The following is a 25,418-nucleotide window of genomic DNA, read 5'->3' on the forward strand; positions in this document are numbered from 1 at the left end:
ATGATTCAGGCGAGCAGCGAAGAGGAAACAAACGCGGGATGTTGGGAATATTTCAGAGAGCACTCACTTTTTCCTGGTGTCGTACCTCCCCGAGGTTCCCGGGCTCTGCGGAGGACACAGAGGAGAAAATGACCAATTTCTATGCAGGACCATGCAGAGCAGTGACACATATTAAAGCACCTCTATTCCACTTCAGCGCCACGTTTCTGCAGAGGAAATCGCATTAATGCGTTCCCCTCTGCAGACGCAGCAGCGTCTCAGCACTGCAGCACTCGTCCACTCTCCCCGCTCACTCTTTTTATTCCACTTTATTCATCGCTTACCACAGCGACATCACAGATCTCAGGTGAAACAGAAGCAGGTGCAACTGTGAGAAAGTACCCGCCTCCTCCCTGATCTCCTGCTGTTCTGCATATTTGTCTCACTGACATGTTTCAGATCATCAAACTCAGAGAAAACCAGAGTTTTTTTAAACGATGATGTCATTCATCGAGGGAAACCATCCACCTGTCAGCTGTCCTCAAACCTACAGCCTGCTGTCTGTGACCACGTCACTGTGGACGAGCTTTGGTCACCATTGGAGGGTTTCCAGCCTGAACAGGTTAAGGTTTCTCAGCCACTTCACAGCCTTTGTTTTGGTCTTCTGAGCCAATCAGAGGTGGGCTTGTTGCTGTGTTTCTGATTATTGTCCTGCTGCATAACCCCAGTGCCCCTGAGCCTCTGTAACTTCGGGATTTTTGGGTCAAGCAGCTGCAGACCATCACACCACCACCATGTCTGACTGTGATGGTGGTGCAGATGTAAGAGGACTCAAACACTCCAGGAAGTCATCCACAGAAGATTTCCCAAAGAGAATATATGAAAGGACTAACACGGTGCAGAGGATGTGAGGAGGAAACAGACATTTTATTTAAATAGCAAACCACAATGGAGGGAGGGAAACGAAGAGGAGCTGGCTTCTGTTTCCACTGTAATCGTGTTGATCTGTGTTACACACTCCACCTAACAACAAATAAGCTAAAAATCTTCCAGCCAACATTAAAAAAAGTCTCTAATGTAAAGTTAAGTCTTTTGTGTGATTTGGTGCAATAAATAAATAAATGAATAATCCAAAAAGTAGTTGTATTAATACTGAAACAAGAAAAGGAGCTAAAATATTCCCTCCAAACAAAATGTATGAATTCAAAAAGTCGGAGCCCATCGTCGATCGTTGGACTGACGAATGTCGGTTGGAAACATGTTACGCTTACAGCCTTAAGCAGGAGGCTCCATTCTCATGGTTAGGAGCAGCCAGGTTACCCCACTCAGGACGACAACGCCGGTGCATTACTTACCACACCCACCAGAGGTCGTTTCAAACGTTTCTACACGCTTCGAAGCCTCCAGGTCGGCATTATTGGTCAGATGATGTCATTAAAATGCTTCGCAAGGCTCCAACAGCACAACCGCAAACCAGAGGGCCAGTTCAGGTGAAGCCACAGGCCACGCCCAGGGATGGGAATCGTTAGTCTGCCTATTGATCCTGCTTATCAGCTAATCAGCTGATTTCAGTTCACGTGTCAGAGGAAATGGCGACGCAGTCTGGAGCATATAAGCACATTTTTGGTAAAGTTCAAGCTGCATCTAGGACAGAAACACGAGCATTGTGCTGCTAACACTTCGCTTCTTTGCAACCTGCACATACAGCATGCTAACGCTAAGCTAGCCAAGAACCCAGAGTGAGCAGAGCGAATGGCGACCCCCGCGGCCGGAGCCTGAACTAAAAAACAGGAACAAGCAGATGATGAGGCAGAATTTTTAAAGCAGAATCACCGTGACGATCGAGTTTCTGTGCTGGTTTTCATGTTTGCTTTGAGTTACTAAGACATAGATCTGAGAGACGTGTGTCCTCATCAGTAGGGATGGGTATCGATAAGATTTTCACGATTCCGATTCCATTTTCGATTCCGTTTAACGATTCGATTCTTTATCGATTCTTTTTAAAAAGGAGAACACTAAGGTCGATTAGCTTAGAACTTTGTTTTATATCTTCTCTTTGAACAAGATAGAAATTTAGGAGTAACATGGCCTTACAAACCCAACAGTGAGATCTTAAGAGATCCAGCCTGCGGCTCTTCAATGGGGTGTCACAGGGTCCCCGGGAAAAAAAATTGTAAATGTAAAATAATAAAATAAATATTCTTCTGTAGCAATAACAAAGTATAACATAAATTATTCTGTAGCAATTACACAAGAATATCCAGTAATGTCCCTGCCTACAATTAAACACATTCACTTACTGAAAATCATCTGCTGTGGCAAACGGGTGCAAGCCTTTGACCACAAACTGAGTCACTGCTCGGTGACATTCGTCTATCCTGGCCTGAAAGGAGACACTACCGGCAGACTGCAGCGAGAACTGCCAGCATCTGAGCCAGACTCTGTCTGTCTCATCATGGTCACTAAATGCACAGTAATGGCAGGTTTGTAATAAGGCAGATCACGCTAACATAATATGCACTGTTAGTTGATTATTTACCTGCCGCATTAACGGGAGAGGACGTGCAAACGTTACCGCTGCTGCTGGGTTGAGATTCACGAGTCTGGAGCGAATTAAAAACATGACATTCATTTAAGGTCATCGCGTGTTTGTGAGAAAATGCTTTTGCATATTCGTAGTGTTTCCTCCCGTAAATGAAGTATCTACTTTGCAAGTATTGCAAGTTGCCCTGTTGTCATCCGTTCTCGTAAAGTATGACCAAACTTTTGAGCGTTTGAGCCGCTTAGGCGCCATGTTTCCTGCCAGGTAAATGACGCTCCGCAACGTAGTGACGTCATTCGGGGCGACTGGAATCGATAAGGGAATCGTTTGCAAAAATGGCAAACAATTCCAAGGAACTGAAACAGGGGGAACCGGTTCTCAACAAGAACCGGGTTTCGATACCCATCCCTACTCGTCAGGGAGTCGTGTTGGCGTGGAGCCTCAGGTTTATATTAAATGGTGATTATGAGACAGCGTGTTCGAGCTATATTACAGAGTAGGGCTGAACGATATATCGCATTTGCGATAATATCGCGACATGATCAAGTGCAATTTTCTAACCGCAAAGGCTGCGATTATACTCTGGACATGTCCAAATTCATGGGCTGCATCCTCCTGAGGCCGCATTTGTAGACCGATTACGTCACAGCGACGCGCCGAAGGCTGTCCAAATTACTACCATATCCCAGAATTCATAGCGCGGCCCAGCCAAACTCCAGTTTCCAGCAATGGCGGCCGCTGCTAAGTTTTAAAATTACTCATACTAATCTTTCAGGGTCACACAATAAACTTTTAACATATTTTCAGGCGAGAAAGTAGTTGTGTAAACATCAAATATCTGCTCGGTTTATCAAGATATCCCATATTTGCAAAAGTGCTTCGACGTTTTCAGAGGCGTCTGCTACCCACCAGCTCGACAGCTAGCCGGGAGCTCGAGGGTTACTGATGCGGCCGAGAACGGCACAACTCCCGGCACATCATTTTCAGATCACCGCGGAGTTTCGCTGCTCGGGTTAAACGTAATATATAAGTCACTTAGACAACCTAAAAATGTTATTGTTGGGCTTTTTTCAGTGTTTTGTTTGTTCGTGAGTAAATCGGTTTGGCTGAGATTAAAGTTATTAGATTAGATAAAATAAAACTTTATTAATCCCCCGGGTGGGTTCCTCCTTGGTTTTCACACAGCTGACTAAACGTCAAACAGAAAACTTATTAAACAGAAGTATGAGACAGTCGAGAATTTACACCAGTGTCTGGTTATATTTTAGATAGCAAGAAGCAGACGGCCGAGTTTATTAAACTCCACCGAGACAGCGGTGACGCTAATCAGAACTAGACCGTCCAATTTCACGCCTTTAAACTTTAAAGGCGTGTTTGTGTGTGTGTTTATACAATTGCTATTATGTTTGCACTTTATGTGTAATGTTACTGACTGCAGAGATCAGTAAGATGTGTGTATTTTTTATTTAGTTTTATTTATTTAATATTATTTTGTAATTGAATGACTGTCTAGTAGTTCACAGATGTCGAAAAACTGAGTGTGGTAAAGCCACTGATTTTTTTTATGTATATTTCTGCAATCTGCACATTGCACTGACTTTCATTTTAATGTTTACACCAGGGTTCCTTGTCAGCACTTTATGCTCAGATGTTTGTAAGCTAAAAATAAACTATTGTGTATGTTCAAATATACTGTTGTGATTGAAGAAGTTAAATAAAAATGTCAGTCATCAATTCATGCATCACCTCATGTCATCATAACAGAGGTCTGTCTTCCAGGAAAGAACAGTTTAAAATTAATGTAATATAGTATTGGCCATACTATATGATGTATTGCTTGTCTTTGTTTAATAATACAGAAGACAAAGACCTTAAAAAATAATCGCATATCGCATCGCAATCGCAATATTGGGGCAAAAAATCGCAATTAGATTATTTTCCATAATCGTTCAGCCCTATTACAGAGTAACATCAAAGCAACTTCACGAGTACAGCAAATGACCTTTTCTCAGGAGTAATGAAGTAACATACTGCATTACTTTAAAGTTCTGTGTATTCTGTGTAATAGATTACTTTTTTGAGTAATCACAACAAAGAAGGTAATACGTCAAGCACGCATAAACGTTTGACCCACAGCGTCAGTCATTTCTTTATTGCTGCGTAGCGCATAGCGCCTCTGCAGGACACCAGAGGAACTGCAGGTTTTGGTGCTTTCTTATATTCGTGATGTTGTAAAAACTTTTAAACACTCGGTCACGTGTCACGTCGCGTCAGATGCGCTTAGACGCGCTTAGACGTGAGCATAAAATAAATCTGAGGTGCTTCTGAGTTGCTGTGTAATCACCGGTGTCACCTGTTTAAACATCAGCAGTCCCTGCCTGCTCCCCTCTGGGGGAAATAAACAGTGTTTGCTGAGTCTTTCCATGCATGAAGGATGCTGGATGCAGGAGGAGGAGGAGGAGGAGGTCGGTTTGATTCAGGGTGAAAGTATTCAGTTGCCTTGACGACCGGAGAGGACGCTGCGAGGGAAAATTGCTATCTGTACACAGTGCTTCGGCTCTCTGAAACGCTGGAAGGCCTGAAGATGCTCAAACAATGCGGCGCCCGGCGGGGCTCCACCCCCGACACGCTGAAAGTCGTATTTTTCTCCTCAGTTCAGTCAGACCGACGCTCCGTCCTCAGAACTACACAGAACAGCGGTGCAGAACTGTTGGAGAGGGGGTGCTTTTAACAGTGTTTAATGTTCCTGCACTTCTCTGTGCCAGCATGAACCCAACCCCCACCCATCCTCTAAACCCCCACCCATCCTCTAAACCCCCACCTGCAGGAATAAACCTTAAACCTGGCCGCTCAATATTCACACTAACAGCTGCTTCGTGTTTCGTGAAACCAGCAGCTCTGAGAAAAACCAGCATCTGAAGCTCTTTCAGGTATTTCCTGACAGCGAGTTCACGCCCATGAGCGGCTCGGCAGTGGCGTGTCGGGGTAATGGGCGTGACCCGCCCTTCATCGGGTTCAGTGCTGCTCTGAAAGCGTCCATCACTGTCTGTGATTTCTCGGCACGCCTCGTTCCTGCAAAAAGGTGCTCATTACTTCAGACGCTCTTCCTCCGATTCGACGAGGGCGTCCTGGAGGCTTTGTTCTCGCCGCCTGTAAGACGAGGTCATCGCTGAGAGTCACAGGCAGAAGAAAGACTTGCTGAGTGTTTCCGGTGTGATCGCCGAAACAAACCCGAGGTCTGAGCTGACTCCGGCTGTTTCGAGTCAGCTGAAGGACTTTGGCGATGCAGCGGCGAGCGCGACTCTGAAGTCTGAACAAAAGCAGGCCAGCAGCTTCATCTCTTTGTTCGTGTCGGCGTTCGCCACAGACTTCACCGGCCTCTGAGTTTAATTGGTCACCTTCACCTCCTTTTCTCTGAATCGGCCCATTTCCTGTGAGGACTTCCTGTCAGAGGACGGCCTCATTGACACAAAGCTCAGGACACGTGCACCTGCACGATCAATAATCATGGATGACCTAATTAATGTGCAGAGCAGCACAATATGAATACGTTCTTTTTCAGGATCAGATTTCTGAGGAGGTCAGGTGTGTCGTTACAAGCATCAGCACGGTTTAGCAGAGCCTCTCAAAGTCGGCCTCTGATTGGCTGGGGTAGAGTGATGGTGTCCCTGTGGAAAGGTGAAGAAAGGTTCCTGTCCAGGTGTGTGCCTTTAAAGCCCTTCAGATCCTGGCAGAGGTGCTCAGAGAACAAAGAGGCGGAGGGTCTCAGACCTCGAGCCTTCATCACTTCCTCCTTCACTCTGCTGGTATTTCTCTGAATGCCAACACGCCCAGCCGGCCCGTCTTTGTTCGCGCTTTAATGTCACAGGAAGTTGTAGCGCAAAGAGTTGGGGGTGAGGGACGCAGCCCAGACTTTACTTTCAATTAATGCCGCCGGCTCTGACCTTTTTGCTGGTGTTCACTTATAATTTTACCTTCTTTTGTTTTTCTCTGTCTGTGAAAGCAGAGTCCGTCTTCCTGTTCAGCTCAGTGCGTCAGAAACATGAAGCTTCACGGAGACCGGACCGTTTAAAAACACTCAAATCTTCTGTGTTTGTGTTAAAGACAAAACGTTGTGCTAAACTTTCATGTAACACCAGTTTCAACCACAAGATGGAGCAGCGCTTTAATTGCCACACTTTCTTTTTCATAGTGGCGACATGAAAATAAAAGGTTAAGGTTATGCAGCTGCTCTCTCTGCTCTCTCTGTCGGGCGATCGTGGCTCAAGAGTTGGGAGTTCGCCTTGTAATCGGAAGGTTGCTGGTTCGAGCCCTGGGTCAGACAATCTTGGCCATTGTGTCCTTGGGCAAGACACTTCACCCGTTGCCTACTGGTGGTGGTCAGAGGGCCTGGTGGCGCCAGTGTTCGGCAGCCTCGCCTCTGTCAGTGCGCCCCAGGGTGGCTGTGGCTACAATGTAGCTGCCGTGAATGTGTGTGTGAATGGGTGGATGACTGGATATGTAAAGCGCTTTGGGGTCCTTAGGGACTAGTAAAGCGCTATATAAATACAGGCCATTTACCATCTCTGCCTGCAGAGGGCGTGTTTCAGGAGTTCCGCTAACGTCCACCAGGGAGCAGCAGTCAGCCTGCATTATTAGCAGTGGAGTGGATGACATCATGAAGGCTATCTTTTAGCTGCAGTCTGTTTTTTTGCTGCATGATAGAAACAGTCTTAAAAACAGCTGAGTCTGCTTCTTGGAGAGTTTGACTTCAGCAGACAAAAAGAGCTGCTTGCATCTGTCACTGATAACGCTCACATGCTTTTATCTTTACAGTACTTTATCAGCTGTGAGGCCTCATCTACCTCACTCTGAGTGTAAGCGCAGGAGGAGAGCCTCTCTGGGCTGATGCTGAACATCTGTATCGATACCCAGCTCGATCTGCAGTGATCAGACCTGAAGGGACCTCACTGACTCAGCCTGCCTGTTAAGCGTCACCGCTAATTTGAACTAACCTCCTGTTCTCCTGTACGCTCGCCACGCGGCGGGTGGACGGCGCTGACTGCAGACGGCCGAGCCCCTCCCGCTCCTGCTTCTCTTTTCTAATGTGAACAAGGCTTTCTGTGTAGCCGGCCTGTTGGCCTCTCCTCGGGCTAATTAGCCCTCCAATGCCGGCATTCATGGCCGGGCGGGGAGCCCGCAGACGGGGGAGGCTGAGGCCCCCCTCCTGGCAGGGCCCACCCGCTGGGTGACTGACAGGCTGACTGCCGTGGTCACAGATGTCATGCAGCACGGCGGTCCGGCAATCAGGTGAGATTCAGCCGCAAGCTGCTGCTCACAGAGAGGCGGCGCCATCAGACCCCACATTAAACTTTATGAGCTCCACCACAGCCAGTGTGAAGAAAGGTCAGAGTTCAGCAGCGTGAGCTGTGAGGTCATTGATCCAAAGTTAGTGAACAATCATCAAAACTATCTACCACCACCAGCACGACCTCCCACTGCGCGCTGCCTGCACGCTGTCCCACTCCCAGCAAACAGTGAGGAACGTGTCATGAAGTCCACTTTTACTTTAATGTTGTGACATGTTCTGTGTCCAACACGAGACACGGATGCCACAGCGAGCAGTGAGGCCTCTCAGGACGACCTTTGACCTCTTCCAACCTGATTTTTTTATGCTTGAAATGTAATTCCACAACACTAATGTAACTACACTATTGTACTTCATCACACTGTGTAACATGACCTGAATGGATTTATTACACATATAGCAGATACTAACACACTGCAATGTAATTAAAATAATTATACTTGAAGATAATTTTTTCAGTATGTTAGTAATTATTAAACTTTATACTTAAAAGTATTTATAACTGTAACTACGCTATATTTAAAAAATACCTATTTATTACATTTTTAATTAAACTACATTTGATCATATTACATTATAATACATGTTGTTTATAGTGTTAATTACACCGGTGTACGTCAGTCACGATGTAACCACACAGCAACATTTATGTTTACACTTTGTTACAATGTAAAGGTGCAAAGTTTAAAGGTACAAGTGAATGAATAACTACACTGTAATTAAACTGTTATTAATTAATGTATTTAGACTGTAAACAATTGCAGAATCCTTTTCTTCGTCTTCTAGCTGCTTCCTTTAGGGGGCGCCACACTGGACCATCTGCTCCACCTCCTCCTGTCCCAGCAGCCCTCTGCACGTCCTTCACTACATCCATGAACCTCTGAGGTTTTCCACAAAAGTAAATCTTTAAACGTGTGAACCGTCTCGCCACAGAGCGCCGCCGAGGTGACGTCATGAGCTCAATCAGCTGATCAGCAGAAAACTGCTGGGGGATTCCCATGATGCACTGGGTGCTTCTTCTTCACTTCCTATGTGTTAATAGACCTCTCTGCACTGAATCATACCTGCTTATCCTGTCTTCCTTCTCTCACCCCAACCAATCGCAGATGGCCCCGCCCCTCTCTTAGCCTGGTTCTGCTGGAGGTTTCTTCCTGTTAAAAGGGAGTTTTTCCTTCCCACTGTCGCCAAAGTGCTGCTCATAGGGGGTCATATGATTGTTGTATGTAGTATTGTAGGGTCGACCTTACGACATAAAGCACTTCGAGGCGACTGCTGTGATTTGGTTTATAAATAATTTGAATTTCTTCTTCTTATGTTTGAAGTCGGAGCGTCACAGAGCCAAGGTCTCATCGACTTTAATGTTTTGGGTCATGCCTGACGACTGCAGAGCATTTCTCTGGACCCTCATCATCATCACCACAGGTGTACACGTACTGGGAGGTGTACTGGGGGATGTGGTTACATTAATGGTGAGGAGTGAAGCTGTGGTTTGCGCGCAGCCTCAGCATGCAGCGGGTTAATGCGGCGCTGTCATGAGGGGAAGGCAGCACTCCAGCGCTCCGCAGCCTGTTTGTTTAAGGATCAGCAGTAATAAGACGTCAGGCTGAATTTATGGAGCTAAGATTTTGCGGTAGGTGATTCATGGAGGATTTGGAGCGGAGCAGCAGCTGATATGATTAGTCCCGCGGGAGCACGGACGCTCAATACAGCACTGTGTGAGTGTTTGTGTACAAAGACGCCGAGCGGGCCATAGAAAAATGTCAGAGTAAACAGGAGGCGTGCACAGAGCCCGCCTGTGTGCACGCCTCAGCCCACATCACCCCATCGCGGAGTCGAGGATGCCGAACGCGCTGCTGCTGACTGAACGTGTCACACAAATAAAAGTCCTGCAAACACTTTAATGAAGTTACTGTTCCCTAAAAGTTCCCTACAGTGGGGCAAAAGCACCAACCCTCTGCTGATTGGCTGTTTAAACTTGGCGGTTGCTCACTCAAAACAATCAGATAAATGAATCCATACACAGGAAATCTCTCCGCGAATGAGGGTCGTCCATCACTGTTTTACCTTGGATCAGCTGACCACAGCCTGCTGCGTGCAGCGACCAGCAGATGCTGCTCCAATCCGCCGCTCTTTACCCCAAAACAACTGTTTCCTGATGATGTTCATGTTAGAGTCATGAAGGAGCAGGAAGCAGGGGGAGGAGTTTAGAGCAGGCAGGTGTTCATTAACTGGTCTGAGGGGCGGGGACCTGGAATGAGAGTCGACGAATTAGGTGTCGCTAAAACTCAGGATTTAGATGGCTCGTCTGGGAAATCTTCCTCCTGGGGCTCAGGTACGATGGGGGGTCTGAGTACCTGCCCTGCGTACTCAGCAGGGTGAATCATCGCTTCCTGCAGCAGCTGCAGTCACATTAAACAGGCCCAGCGGATGAGGAGGGCGCCCCCTGCTGGTGCTCAGGAGGAGAGGCCTGTTACTACTGATGGTTAAAACAGAACGTGACATGAAGCTCACACAGAGGCGGGAAACACGGATGTATGGAAGCTCATCGCAGCCCGTGATGAGTTTGTGTTACATGAGAATTCAGTTATTTAAATTTTGAGTCAAATTATTCTGTTTTAATGTTAATAATTATACATTTTTATCAAAACTGGGACTAAAACAAAACCAACTGAAATTAATTTTTCAATGTTTTTATAAATTAAGAATTTCAACTTGATTTTTAAATAATCATTTTGACTTTTTTAGTTTGTGTTTTCTAAAATTTTGCCTTTTAGTCTTTTTTTACCTGAAACTCTGATTTAATGTCAGAATCTTTGATTTTCTCTAGAAAATGTTCTAAGTTTTAAAGTAACGCGGTGTTCCTGTAAAAGCCGCTGAGCCGGAACAAACAGACTTTGGAGTGACATCACAGCGTCGCGCTGTCGGGGTCACGATTCCCAGAAAGCTGCCGTTTAACGGCTGAACGCTGGAGCGGGATGTGTTTATGGTGCAGGTGGAGGTGGGGAGGCGTCCCCGCCCCGCGCGCAAACAAAGGCGCCGTTTCCCCGGGTTTATGACGGGAGCGCTGCTGAGTCACCGGGATGTTTCTGTGCCGTCAGCCGGACGCTGACGCAGACACGACGGAGCGGACGGAGGAGGAAACGCCAGCTGCTCCGCTCACAGCGAGACATCGCTCCGTCAGTCAGAGTTATCACTAATCTGGCTGCTGATTGGACAAAAACACGAAACAGTTTGTTGGCTGAGAGAGAAAAAGAGAGAGCGAGCGGAGACGAATGCAGGACAGCGTTTCAGCGACAGAGTAACAAACCTCGTCAGCTGAAGCTCAAACACGAGGACGTCTTTATGTTTCTGCCTTTAAGGCTGTTTAGGCCACACTGAGGTGACGAAACCGACCTAACATCAGAATTAGTCCTGAGATTAAAGAAAAGCTCAAAATGATCTATCAATGGATCCATCCCCAGCGCGGCTCCCAGAGCGAGTCTGGACGCTCACGCTGATGATGGTGACGATGATGGAGGCGGATCCTTTTCCTCTTGTTTCCTGATGTGTGTGTTTCATGATTTCAGCTCATGATGTTTCTCCTGCAGTTCCTCTAACGCCCACCAGAGGCTCCAGAGTGCGAAGCATCGCTGCTATGTCCAGGAAATAGACTGGTCCTGTGTTTCACGTTTTCTCTCCTCGTCTTTCTTTTGTCTTCGCATCATAAACTCATCCTGACTGAACGATCCTGACGTCAGTATCGATCGCACCTCTGCTCGGGCGGATCGGCATGTCCTCCGTCATCGATGCAACAATGACCCACTCCTCTAAAGCCCGCCCAGTCTTTTACAAAGCAACCAATCCATCTTCCTCTTTCCTGTGACATCACAGCAGCGGTGGGAAAATCCGCTCCCTCCCACCGTCTGACTAATTAGAGCTGCTGGAGGTGACCAAAACAGACGCCATAGCCACGCTCGTGACCTCTGACCTACCGCCCACTGTGTCCGAGGTGGACACAGTGGGCGGGGACAGCGAAGCGTCGCGGTTTTTCTCACTGCTGGCAAAGGTTTCCCTGTTGAAGCTGTGTCAAACGTGAGGCACGCTGACTCACCGCGGCACGAGGCTGGTCGAGGCAGCGCTGCTGAGAGTCTGACACACAACAAAAACACACAAACGCTCCGAGCACAGCGGTGACCACGAGAGCAGCTACAAAGATAAAAGCTGTTCATCGGGAAACAGTCAGCTGCGTTTCCCACAAACAGCACCTGGGAGAAGGTGTGAAAGCACTTCCTGTCCTGTTCTGATGATGGAAGCTGGGGTCAGAGGTCAGCTTTAGTAAACGTAATCAGATAAGAGGAAATCCAGACTTACGTGGATGCTGCGGAGTTTCTTCCGGCCTCTCTCCAGCCGGCTCAGCAGCCTCAGGTGTCGCTGCTCGCCGCCCACCGGCTGCAGCAGACGGTCGTCCACCGAAATCGTCTTTCTCAGCAGCGCCCGGTCTGTGGCCCACGGCAGGGAAACTCGGGCCGCCTCCCCCAGGGGAAGACTCCTCGCACCTGCTCCTCCTCCTCCACTCCTCCTCGACCCCGGGGACGGATCAGGTGACCAGAAGTCCCGCTGAACAGAGCCTGCAGAGAAACCAGAGCCCTGCTGCGTCAGGGGGGCGGTGTCGTGTTCCCACTCACCCACAGTGTGTGTGTGTGTGTGTGTGTGTGTGTGTGTGTGTGTGTGTGTGTGTGTGTGTGTGTGTGTGTGTGTGTGTGAGAGTGGGTCAGGTGTAAGCTGACCACCTGAGCTGCTGCATTAAAACTACATGAGGAGGCCGAGGGCGTCGGCAGCTTGTGGCTCACATTCAAATCTCCACGTCAACCTTTTTAACCAGAGACAAAACGGCGCTCACTGAGCACGTGCAGATCCACAGCTGATGTAAACACACACACACCCACAGCTGCACACACACGTCGTTATGAGAACGTGGATAATTTCATCAGCAGCCGTTCACACACTCAAACTTTATAATCAACATCTGGCTGAACATCAGCACGAGCTCGAGAGAAAAGAGGAGGAGGTGGGTGACAAGGCGGCTTGCAGCACAGACCAAAGCTGACACCGCTACGTGCCCACTTTCATTTTCTCAGATGTAAACTCTCCGTGGAGCTTTGTTACATCACTTCCTGTGAAACGTTACAGCTAACTAAGTGAAACGTGAAACATGACTGGTATTTATCCAGGTTACTTTTTACCTGAAGTTGATTTCTTTGAATAAATAAATCAGACTTTATGTATTTCAGCTGCAGTTTACTCTGAGTTATTGCTTTGCGTTTCCTGGTGCTCAAAAACACGACCGCAGACGGAGGGGCGCGTGTTTGAGGACATCGTGCTCCAGCCTGTTTGCTTCCACAGGTGCGTGCGATGAAACGTGAGCCTCGCCGTGGGCCGTGTTCCTGAGGGTCAGGTTAACGCTGGAGGTAAGGCACCAAACCAGGCAGCACGATAAATGTTTGATGAGGAGGAAATCCATTCAGCTCGCCTGCGAGCGCTCACAGACGAACACCGAGTGCAGCCAATCGATTTCATTCACCAGGAGAGGTTTGAATCCGCCTGGTTCATGAACGGGAGGAAGGTTTGAAGGCTTATTCAAACCAAACTGAGCAGCTCCTTCAGTGGGAGACTGCGGCACCCACGGTGTGGGACGGAGAGATTTCGCAGGTCTTTCCTCCCCACTGCTGTCAGACTCCATAATAAAGACTTTAACTGATCAAGCACACACATCCATACATATGCAATAACACTAAGTGCAATAATCTTTTCTGGCATCGTTGTATTTTTACTCAGTTGTATATAGCATTCGTATTCTATTTTTATCTTATTGTATATTTTTATTCTATTTTATTCTACTGTATATAGTATATTATTTTATTCTATTCTGTACAGCTGTGTACTGTATTTATTCTTATTGTATTCTAATTTTTGCGTCATAACTTTTGCACTGTCCACTTCCTGCTGTGACAAAACAAATTTCCCACGTGTGGGACTAATAAAGGTTATCTTATCTTATCTTATCTTATTCTGCGTCCTCAGCTCTGTGTCATCGCCATGCCACCACGCCAAGACGCCCTCCTGACCACAAACTCACTGTGGGCGCAGGACATCAGACGAACAACAACAACGAAGCGAACCGGCCCTGCGAGCGCCACACAGAAAGTCCCACAAACCATCAAACAGTGAAGGCAACACGCGCTGGTCACAGTGATGGCGAGTGGCCACCAAAGGCCATCCCTCTCGCCGTGCACCGCCTCACAGGGTGCTCGCTGCTGCTCCGTGTGAGGAGGCCAAACACAGAGCGGTCACCTGCTCCTTCATCATGACTGTGTGACTGTAGAACAGCTTCACCATCTTCCACCATCCAGGAGGTAAACTCTCCTTATAAGGAAGAATGTGGGCGTGGAAGCACGCAGGTGTGTGGATGATCCTGAAGACAGGAAACATGAAAGCACAGCGCTCACGACACACTTTGAATCATTTATGAATAAAGTCTGTGTGAAGCTCAGCTGATCAGCACAGGTGCCCTTCCTCACTCAGCTGGACTCACAGCTCCCTCTGCTGGACACACAGCACACCTACACCCAGACACAGACTGCAGGAAGTCCAAAAAACCCCTGCAAGTTACAACTACGAATTTTGACCCTATTTTTCTTCCTTTCATCTGATTGGTGAATGTCATGTCAATCACAAATTAAACAATCCAATCAGAGAACAGATGGGTTTGGCTGTCGGGGGGCGCTTTTTTTGAACTGCAGGTCTTTGAAGGGAATAAATGCCCTTCTACATGCCAACCCAGCGTTTTCCTTCATCACCACGAAGGAAAACAGTCTGTGGTCATCCGAGTTTGGTGATTTTTGTGTCACAGGTCTACGTGTTTAATACAGGGACTTCCACAGCCTTTTCACCAGCGCTGCGGACGCAGGGGGGGCAGTGTTTTGGAAATGACAGTCTTCATTACAAAGCTTTCTTCTGGAGTTTTGATCTCCTCCATACCTGCTTCATACCCTGGAGGACGGGGCTGTGCCCCCCCCCACACCCTCTAGCAGATTGTTACATGGAGAAACCTTTGGAATGCAAGCATGCTGATCCACACAGGTATGCACACAGGTGTACACACGGGTATTCACAGACGCGGACTAAAGCTTTCTTGGCTGCTGCCTCAAAGCACATTGTGCGCTGTCTATCTTGCGTGCTGCACAATATCGTTTATTATTTAGTATCTACTGATATCTACTGCTAGCTAGTTTATTGTGATGGTGCTGTTTTTTTTATTATGTTGCTCTTTGTTGTTTGCTTTCTCTTCTGTTTTTTTTCTCCATACAGGTGACCCAGGTGTTTGTTTGTTTTTTTGTTGTTTTTCTTTCTTCCCCTCCTTCTCACCGTCTCTTCTCCCCTTTGGTTTTCTTTCTCTCCCTCTCTTTCTTTCATTCTTTCTCCCTGTCCCCCAGTCATGTCTGTCCCGTTTGTAGCAACTGAAAATAAAATAAATTCATAATTATAATAAAGGTCAATCAAATGGACCAATATGGCAAGGCCATGATGATCCACTTGGTAAAATAAATCTGCTTGGCATCTTTCTTGGCCTTAAGACAACAATTCTGATGCTAAAGATCCAAACGGGACACAAAAAAAAAAAAAAAAACACAAAAAAAAAACAAAGCTTTCTTCGTTATGAATTAGCATACATGTTTTTATTGAACATTTGAAGAACTAGCAAAAAAACAAACTCTTGTAGTTCACATAAAGTCAGAGATAGAAACGACAAGGAGCAGGTGCATCTACTACAGGTAGAGCTGCTGCAAAAACCCACAGAGCTCAGCAGCCTGCAACACATTCTGGATCCTTTGCTTTTAGTTAGCAGTTAGCATTAGCAGCACATCCTGCGTCCAATGTGAAAGGACTTTTATGCTGCGCACTGTGACTCACAGCAATGGTCCCGGGTCAGCCCTGACGTTGTGTTAAACTAATCCTAAAGTAATAATGTTATTTCTAACCACTGATATAGCACAACTTTATCCTTTCAACAGCTACTGAAAGTTAGGGGACCTAGCTGCTATCGGATCTTTATATAGCGATTACCCTTCAAGGACCTGCAGTTCAAAAAAGCGCTCCTCCGACAGCCAAACCCATCTGTTCTCTGATTGGATTGTTTAATTTGTGATTGACATGACATTCACCAATCAGCTTAAAGGAAGAAAAATAGGGTCAAAATTCGTAGTTGTAACTTGCAGGGGTTTTTTGGGCTAAGTCCACACACAAATCTTTTTTACAAGCACAAATCTTTTTTACAAGTACAAAATATTTATGACCACATTTTGAGCCCATAAAAGTGAGACACTCACTGCAACTTCCTGTTGAAGTTTGCTTCCCAGAGTCAGTAACACGAGCCGCTCCTGCTTGTGTCATCTTTTAATGTTTACAGCGGCCACGAGCTGCTGTCGCTCTTTCTGTGCGGGTCTTAATAAAGATTGATTTTGACCATGAGGAGACAATCGGTGTTTTCACTTCCTCCTATGTGTCTCAGGTGTGCTGAAGGACGGCAAAGATCTGCAGCATCCTCAGCTTCCTGTTTCAGGATGGAGGCTCTGAGGATCCTGTTCTCTCATTTCTGCTTCAAATAAAAGCTTTTTTGCTGGAAAACTTTTGTCTCAAACTTTTGTTGGTGTTGCATTTTTTCTCTGAACATCTTATTTTGAAGGTTCCTTCACTGAGGTCACCTGGGAGTTTCAGGGTTTACCTGATTTTAAGAAGCAGCTGGTCTGCTCACTGAGCCTCTGGGGGGCGCTGTAAACAGGATATCAGAATAAAGGATAACCAGCTCAGGACTTCCTGTTTGTGAAGCAGGTCGGTGTAAAAAAGCCAGTAACCTTTGCCCTTTATTTATTTATTATTTATTAACCTTTATTTTACCAGGAAAGGTCCCATTGAGATTAAAAACCTCTTTTTCAAGGGAGTCCTGGCCAAGAGGCGACAACATGTTAAAATTACAAAGTTACATACATAAAAGATGAACACCTAAGAACAGGAGATGGGGCGGAGTCCTAAAGCACAGCTGTGGTGTCACTGATGGTAAAACTGGTTCAGAGATTTAGCCACGCCCCTTCGTGGACCGCTGTGAAACTCTAACGAACCACCTCCACCTCAGGCTTTATCTCTGCATCAGCTCATTAACTCCACCCAGAACCAGCAGCAGCTACACCACCTCAGACACCATGTTTATCTCACACTGAAGTTTTTATCCAAACGAGGCGCCGCAGCCTGGGCGGGCGTGGAATAACTGAGTGCGAGGAATCAGCAGGACAGATCAGAAAAGACGGAAAACCTGCGACGTGAAGCCGAGAAGCAGCTTAACCCTGCAGTCTGAGGAAAGCGCGCCAGAGATCAAACACCTGATGGATGCTGTGCCGTAATCTGCTCAACAGGAAGCTTGTTATCATTCTCCAGAAGGGTGGAGCTAAAGAGAGCAGAGCAACACACAGGAAGTGGAGCCCGGTAAACAAAACCGCCGCTCGGAGCCATTAGAGACATTCCTGACTCGACGGCACGCCCACAGCTCCGCTCCAACCCCACGTCCAGTCTGCCGGCAGCTACAACCTCCACCCACGACAGACCTGTCTCTGTGGGTGTGGGAGAAACAAGACACAGACTCCTGACGTGGCTGCTCGACGATGACCACAGGGCAGAGGGGCTCAGCCTCCGTCAGCCTCCGTCAGCGCCAACACAGACGTCTCACTGCTGATTTCACCTATAAACAACTTCCTGTTTGACTCACTGTTTACATACTTGGCTCATTTTCTTCTTCGTGTACTTTTTTAGTCTCGATTTTGTATTAAAGTCGAGTTTTTCCCCTCGATGTTTATTAACACGTCTGCACTTCCTCATTTTCTTATTACTTCTCACTTCCTGTTTTATTTTGGTAGTCATTTGTGTCGTGATGTGTTTACTTCCCCCGTCTCGTCCTCACTGGCTGGTCTCACCTGTTTGTTGTTACCCAGGTGTTTCAGCCCTGTTGAGCTGCCTGCATTTAGCTACTTTATATTTTGGCCAATTAAAAGCTTCTGGGGTTGGCGATGCCATAAAGCACGTCTACACAGGAAGTGACGGACAGCGATGCCGCGACCAGAGACCCACTCCTTCTTTCAGCCTCCTCCTATACCAGTATCCTCCTCTGAGCTCTTCCTCTCCTCCTCCTGCCTGGTGGCTCCACCTTCATCCTCCACCCCCTCCTTCTGTGCACATGAGCTGCCCCTCTGATGGACTCGTTTCTGATCTCGTCCCAAACGCTACCTGATCAATCTCTTCTCAGCTTTAAATGTTAAAGCATACTGCTGATTAGAACGTTACCTAGGCAACCGAGCGAGCGATGCTTCAGTTTAATGCCCTCTTAGAAAGTCAGACGAGTCAGATCTGACCTTTGACCTAATCTCACTGTCTGTGTCCATGTAGACGTTCAGAGGAGCATGTTTACTCCAGGCAGGAATGAGTTTCTCACACACTGGCTGTTGTTACCTGAAGAGGTCCAGTGGAGTCCTCCAGGACTGGCAGCGAGACGCCGCCGCTTCCTGATGCTGACGCCACTGTGGGAGGCGGAGTCTCCTGCGTGAGTGCCATAGCTGGACCGTGAAGCAGCAGCAGCGGGAGGAGGTGCAGGGGTGGAGAAGAGGATGGGGAGGAGGGGTGTGGACAGACAGGTCGCCTCCTTCGTCAGAGTGGGCGTGAGGAAGGCGGAGTCTCTTTCTGACGACCTGCAGGGATCCGAGGAGAGAAAAGTCAGCACAAAATAAACACGACACGGAGAACTCCTCCTCTAGCTGTTGAAGCAACTGGAAACACTTTATTCAGGAATACTGTGACGAAATATCCTGTTTTCATCAACACTTTGGGAATAAAGTATCCACACGGCATCCCTGCCACACCAACGCTGCAAATCGTGTAAAAACCTGGAAGACGTTTAATGTATTTCCCATTAGACGAACACAGGAACATGCCGGTGTTAGTCAGAGCACCGCACTGAGCTCTGGTCACATCAGAAATCCAGCTTCCCTGCAGGGATCAGGGAGCAGTGTGAGCAGACTGCGAGAGCTTCAAACAGCAATCGTTTGAGCGCTGAACGCGACCCTGAGACGTGCGGGACGGACAGGTAACCACCACAAACCAGCTGGTACCTGTCCTCGGAGACAGCAGCTGCACCGTGATGCTCGGATCAGATGCCGTCCCTTCTTCTTCCTCCGCAGGAAAAGATCCAGCAGCCGAGCCCAGCTCAGCATCCGAGGACACGCGCTTCAGCAGATCGCTGCAGAGCACTGCGCCCTTCACCGGACGGCCACAGCCGGAAACAGCGCTGAAGGAAAAGCTCCTGTCAGGTGTTCACTGCCCAGCAGGGGTGTTACCTTACCTGTGTGTGTGCGCGCAGGGGGACAAAGGCTGGGTGAGGAGAACGGAGAGTCGAGCGTTTCTGAGCCTGCTCGGCATCAGCGTGGGTCCAGATCTGTACAGAGCGCGCTCTGAGTTCTGCACACGTGAAACAGCTGAGTGAACAGAGCATGAGTCAGTGAAAGGTGATGTCTGTAGATGTTCTCTGTTCTCCAGCCAGCAGTACAACAACCACATCACTGTCACGCTACCAGCAACAGCAGTCGTTAACGTCCTGTCCACGGACACACCATAAGGAGGAGCTCTTCCTGTCATCAGGCTTGGAGGGAATGAGACATGGACTCATCCACAGGGGCTTTGTCTACACCGAGCTGCTCTCTAGCTCACAGTCACAGTCTGAGGAACGAGACAGGGATCGAACCTGCAGCCATCCCGTCCACAGACGCCTGCTTAGAATCAGTCTTCTAAACATGTTTTGGACCATTTAGAAACCGTGCACGAGATTCAGGAAACACATGTCACTGTGCAGGAAGTGGGAAACTGTGATGGGGAGCAGCTGTGTTCTTTGAGGACGGTGAAATCTGTCAGAGAGCCCTGACAGAAACTGGAGTCTGTGGATCTGACACTGCACTGACTGTTTCCTGCAAAGAAACCAACGAAGCTCAGACAGCAGGACCTGGCTGGAAACGGATCTGTGAGCGTGACAGGGAGGACCTTCCACTCGGCAACCTGCTCCTATAGTTCGTCTGAAGAGCCTCCAGCTGCTGCAAACACTCATAATGACCCCACTTCCACACATTAGCTGTACATTTCCTCTCTATAAACAGCACTGTTTCCCCTTGGGCTTCCTGCAAGCTTATCTTTGCCTACAGAACCGCCATCTCCACGGTGCCAGGCGAATGCTTCATGAGCTCCAATGTTTCTGCAGGACGAGCGGCAGGATCCGCCTGTGCCCTGACAAAGACGTCTGACAGACCCGCCCGAGGCTCTCTAAAGTTAATCCTGACACTTCGAACACACGACAATAAACTTCTGTCTTTTGTTTGGACCCAGCAGCTTCTTCAAAACTCCAAAGATCAGCTCAAACACGCAGCATGATCCTGTTTATAGACGGACAGTGAGAAGGTTGAATGGCAGAACATTTTCCCTCAAAGGATCTCTTTAAAGTTTCATTCAAAGCACCAAAGGGCCTGATTGGTTCCTCTGTGCCACAGCGCTCCACCGTTATCCAAAAAACCCTGAAATCAGCAAACTTCATGGAAACGGCCTCGAAATAAACCCAATGAAAAGCATAAACAGGTGAGCTGGGGTTACCTGTCGATTTCTCCCGGCTCGCTGCAGGTGGAGCGGCGGGAGTTTGAAGCCAGCGACGAAGAGGAGGAAGCCGGGAGCGAGTTGGCGGAGTGGAGGGACGCACGTGAGGAGTACGAGTTGGAGGAAGAGCCCGAGGAGGTGTGGGTGGAGTCCAGAGGCCTGGAAAGCAGCAGTGAGGACGGCATGCACAGCCATGTCTCCAGGTCGGAGAACTTGGAGTAGCTTAGCATCTCCAGGACGCTGTGGGAGGAAGGAGGTGGAGTTACAAAGGAATCGACACCACAGCAAAGGATAAACAGGTTAATGAAAACCAATCAGCCCCTGAGAATTTGGCTCACCTTTCCTCTCCCACTCCTGGGATGTCATCTTTCTCATCAGCGGTTTGAAAGATGCAGGAAGTCCGGGAGTCACGTGATGACAGCAAAACACAGGAGTTATCAGAATCCACGGACATCTTCGGCCATATCTGCGGGACATCAAAGAGGGGGAGTTAAAACAACAACAACCTTCACACAGGTGTGCAGCAGCTCTCTGTGTACCTGGTGTTTCCCACTAAGACTTCTGTATGCAGCTTCCAAGGCTTAGTTTCTGCAGGTTAGCCCGTTTGTGTGCGTTAGTCCTGCCTGACATCATTACCTACCAGCCTGTTAGCCAGGTAGTGGTTTTTGTGACTGCATGTAGGCCTGCACTCTCTACAAGGTCACGCTGTACGAAAGTCTCACCTGGTTAAAGAAATGTTAACAGACATTTGTTTAACTTACTGTCCCTGTTAACAATCCTACAAATTCACTCTGCTAATAAAGAAATGTTACTTAAACGGAAGCTTGTAGCACTGGCTTGTTAGGTGGTCATGAGATCGAAAATGTGACGTCAAACCCGCAAAGGATTGTGGGTACGAGTGGTAAGCGGTACTAGCGCACGCAGGCTTTCACGTGAAAACAGTCACACAGCGATAAAAAGAAACAAAAAATGGCAAGAAGCTGTTGTGTTATTAGCTGCAACAGCCGGTCGCATGACAGCCACGGGAAGCCGACGGTAAAGAGATCGGTTGTTATCGGATTCCGTCGTGGAAGAAAAATCGTTCAAACCGAGTTTCCGAAGTAACAAAGAGGCGACGGACGGCCTGGATTGCAGCCATTCGAAGAGCAAATATAACGTCCCAGAACGCTGCAGCTCACAGGTCAGTCTGCTCCAAGCATTCCCACAGAGGTCAGTCTGCTGTTGTAGTTATTACGTCATTTATCATAATTGGTGATGTAGGTTACAAATAAGTCTTAATTTGAATTGAATTCGTTGCTTTGCTGCTTTGTTCACTGTGGCTTTGCGGGCTAATGTTTGTTGTTCTTTGTAGGAAAAGCAGCCTACAAAATGCTGGGATGCGATCCAGACTGGGCCCCTCTATCAGCCTGGGTTTCAAGCTGCTACCACAGCCAGATCTGATTGGTGAAGAGAGAGAGCGAGATCAAAACAGCCACGTCTGCATATATGCGCCCAAGTGTTGTATGAAGCAAGTGATACTGTCTCAGTTTGTTGTTTGATGTTTTGTTTTTGCATTGTTGATTTGTTTTTCAGCGAAGCAGCTAATAAAGCTGATGGATTTCTACAATGTTGCCTCTTTGCTGTGAGATTCTGTAACAGAATGAAACAATGATGCCAGTAATAAATAAAGACAATGAATTGAATGAATTACCAAACACTTATTTTATTTCTATTGGATCTGAAAATGTTGTGTAACACTACAACCTGAAACGACACATAGATGCGTTGGCCTGTAACAGCAGCTGTGAGATGGAGTCGTCCAAACCACCAAAGTAAACTGGAGCTGGGCTTGTTGCAGGATCTGATGCTACCAAACATGTTGTGAGTGTGTGCGCTCTCACTTAGGACCATATAATAAAAAACGTGATGAAAGTTGTGCAGCACGCTGACGTCCTTACTCCACTCTGTGCTCGTGTGGGTCTGACCCTTTCACTCCTTTGATTTCTTCCTCGTACTTTCTTTGACTCTTCGTCACGTCTGTCTTTGTGCGGAGCTGCCGAGTTCTCCGTCGTTTTGTACAGAACTGTTTTTGGGGCAAATAAAATGCAAGTGGGGATTAAACCGCAGAATTAATGGTTACCGGTGCTGGAAATGCTGGCGCTTGATGCAGTGTTTTGATTTTGTTGCCACTCGTACCCACAATGCAACGCGCGAAAGTCACGTGGTCTGTCGATCTCATAACACTACTTTGGTAATTGTGTTAGCTGGTGAACTACTGTTAAGAAACTCGTCTTCATTAATTAGTTATTGCAGAATTACAATATCCAGAATGTGGAGTTCTAAGTTGAATTAGCAGGTTTCATCTTATAAATTAGCTGTTTAATTAGTAATGCTGCTTGTTACTTTGGTTGACGGTATCTTACGGGTCAAACCAGTTAGTTGGTTAGCTGGTAAGTGGTGGTAACAGTCACACTGCATGGCAGTCAGATGATATTAGCTAACATTAGAATAGAATAATCCTTTAATTGTCCCACAAGGGGACAATTTGGTTCAGCTTGTAATGCTTTGTTCATGCTGTTAGCTAGCATAGTGGAAAAACTAGTTAATGGAGAGCCAGCCATGTTGTCATGGCAACCAATGGTACCACTGTATGTGTAAAACAGGCTAATTTAAAGTCTAATTTCTAAACAGGCTAATTTAAAGTCTAATTTCTAAACAGGCTAATTTAAAGTCTGTTTAGAAAGAAGAAACGTTTCCGGTGAATTTTCATCTAATCTGAAGACTTTTAGTCACGTTTACTCTCGGTGGTCTCAGCCTACGCTTACAGGACTACAACTTGTCAGCTTGTAGTCCTGCTTTGCTAATCTTGGTTGCTGTTAACGTTGCCAGGGAAACCTGAGGGCTCAACCATTACTGCGACCCCTCGCTGCCTTTTTTAGTAATTACTTGAATTTGAGGAGTTATCCGAAGTTTCCCGGTAACTGTCTGTGAACGTGCGCTCGCGTGCGTCAAACACGGCGCAGCTGCGCGACCACACGTGGCTGATCAGCGGCGCGAGCAGGAAGCACCGGCGGGAGTGATTAACGCCGACTTCCTGTCAGCAAACGCTGCCCAAACAGGCCGATGTTCGCGCAAACTCTACCGTCTCTGTCCTCGCTCTGCTGCGCGCGGGTCCTCCTCTTCTTCTTCCTCTCCTTCTTCCTCTTCGGCTCCCAGCACAGGAACATCTGCTCAGGCCGGGATCCCGCCTGGAAACGTGTCTTTGTCCTGCCCCGTGTAAAACATCCCAAAATACAGGCAGCCAGGCCGGAGCGGCTCACATTTCACTGCGGTCAACTCTGCGCACATCTGGAGCACGGCCGGGCCTCAATACTGCTGCGACTGCCACTCAGACAGCCAGAGCCCAATTAACTGGGAGGAGTGAGGAAGAGGGGCCCAGGGAGAGATTCAGTATCTCCCGGTTCATCTGTTTACTTCAGCTGGAGGAGGGACAGACAGGAGGAGGAGGGGATAAAGGAGGACCGAAGGATGAAGTTAAGGACGGAGGAAAGAGGAACTGAGACCACAGCAGGGAGTAAATTAAAGGAAGAAGATGAAGGGGAAAGCAAAACAAAACATGGAAGAAGTTATCAAAGGGAAGAAATCACAAAGAGCAAAGAAGGGAGGAATAAAGGAATGAGGGAGAAGAAACAAGGATGGATGGAAGGACAAAACAAAATTAAAAAAAAGAGGAATGCAGGGAAAAGTACCAGATCAAAGAAAAAGACAACATTAACTGAAAGGAACAAGCAGGGAAGGAAAGATTTGTAAAGAAACAAGGAGAGGAAGTAGGATGAGTTCAAGGAAGGCAGAAACGAATTGAAAGGAAAGGAAGGAAGGACAAATTTAAAAGAAAGAATGAAATGGAATAACAGACAGACGTGAGGAGGGGGGGCTATGAAGTGAAGGAAACAAAGATGTGAGACAAAATGTATGGGCAAGGACAGAAATGAGTCAAAAAGAAGGAAGGAAAGAAAAGGAAGCAGTTAAGCCACAAATGATGGGATGCAAGTAAAAAGGGAAAGAGGAAGGATTGAAGAAAGGAGAAAAAAGGGATTAAAGGAGGAAAGAGATGAGAAAGGACATGTGGGGGAAATCCAAACTAAGTTAAAGAAGGAAATAAGGAAGGTCACGAGGAAATGGAAGAAAATGAATGATAAGTAGAAAAGGAATAAGAACGTGGAGTATGAAGGCATTAAACCCCACGAAAGAAAGGAAAGAGGGACAAGAGGAAAACTGTAAGGGTGGATGGAGGTACAAAAAAGGGAGAAAATAAATAAAACCTGAATGATGATAAAAGGTAATGAAGGAGAAGGAAACAATAAAGGAAACGGCACACACACTGAATCTGTGGGAGGAACAAAAAGTGAAGAAATAACTGACAAAGAAGGAATGAAGGAAAGGTGGAGTGGGTGGGAGGGTGTGAGGAGATAAGAGCGGGCAGGAAGGAGGCTGAATGTTTGCTGTAATCATCCCCAATTTAAACAAACAGCCTCTACAGGTCGAGATACTCGAGTACTCGCTCCCCCTCTCCCTGTCACATGCCTGAGTTTGTAATGCTGAGCGTTTGCTCACGCTGAGCCCAACGCTCAGGCTGCTCAACACTCAGTTTATCACAGTTTGTTCCCCTCGTGGGTCTGTATGATGTCATAGAGAGGGGATGTCCATATCTGGCCTCGCTGATGGGAAACCCCACCTGAAGCATGCAGCAGCTTTTGTAAAAGAAAACCCAGGAACAAACCTGCTTTGAGTGTATTGGCTCAGGGGGAGGAGCTAACAGCGTCCCTCTTTAGGCAGTGGGTGAACAGTGGTGGTGATGAC

The 25,418-nt window shown here is 47.4% G+C and overlaps 1 protein-coding gene across 4 annotated transcripts in view; it reads right to left on the minus strand.

Annotated features, from left to right (window-relative positions):
* ankfn1a (ankyrin repeat and fibronectin type III domain containing 1a) overlaps positions 1-24,012 on the minus strand; it is a 106,127-nt gene extending 82,115 nt beyond the window's left edge. For 3 of the 4 annotated variants that reach the window (XM_080873260.1, XM_080873259.1, XM_080873258.1), the window contains exons 1-6: positions 23,701-24,001; positions 20,918-21,045; positions 20,580-20,819; positions 18,402-18,637; positions 12,219-12,475; positions 68-105 (exon numbers count right to left, since the gene is read on the minus strand). In XM_080873260.1, the coding sequence (XP_080729386.1) occupies positions 68-105; positions 12,219-12,475; positions 18,402-18,637; positions 20,580-20,819; positions 20,918-21,033 (887 nt within the window). In that variant the 5' untranslated portion in view covers positions 21,034-21,045; positions 23,701-24,001. Of the gene's footprint in view, positions 1-67; positions 106-12,218; positions 12,476-18,401; positions 18,638-20,579; positions 20,820-20,917; positions 21,046-23,700 lie in introns of all 4 variants that reach the window. The other variant, XM_080873262.1, reaches the window with a different exon arrangement.
* Positions 24,013-25,418: the final 1,406 nt, after the last annotated feature.

The sequence above is a fragment of the Rhamphochromis sp. 'chilingali' genome, assembly GCF_963969265.1.
Source record: "Rhamphochromis sp. 'chilingali' genome assembly, chromosome: 22".
NCBI classification, from domain to species: Eukaryota; Metazoa; Chordata; class Actinopteri; order Cichliformes; family Cichlidae; genus Rhamphochromis; species Rhamphochromis sp. 'chilingali'.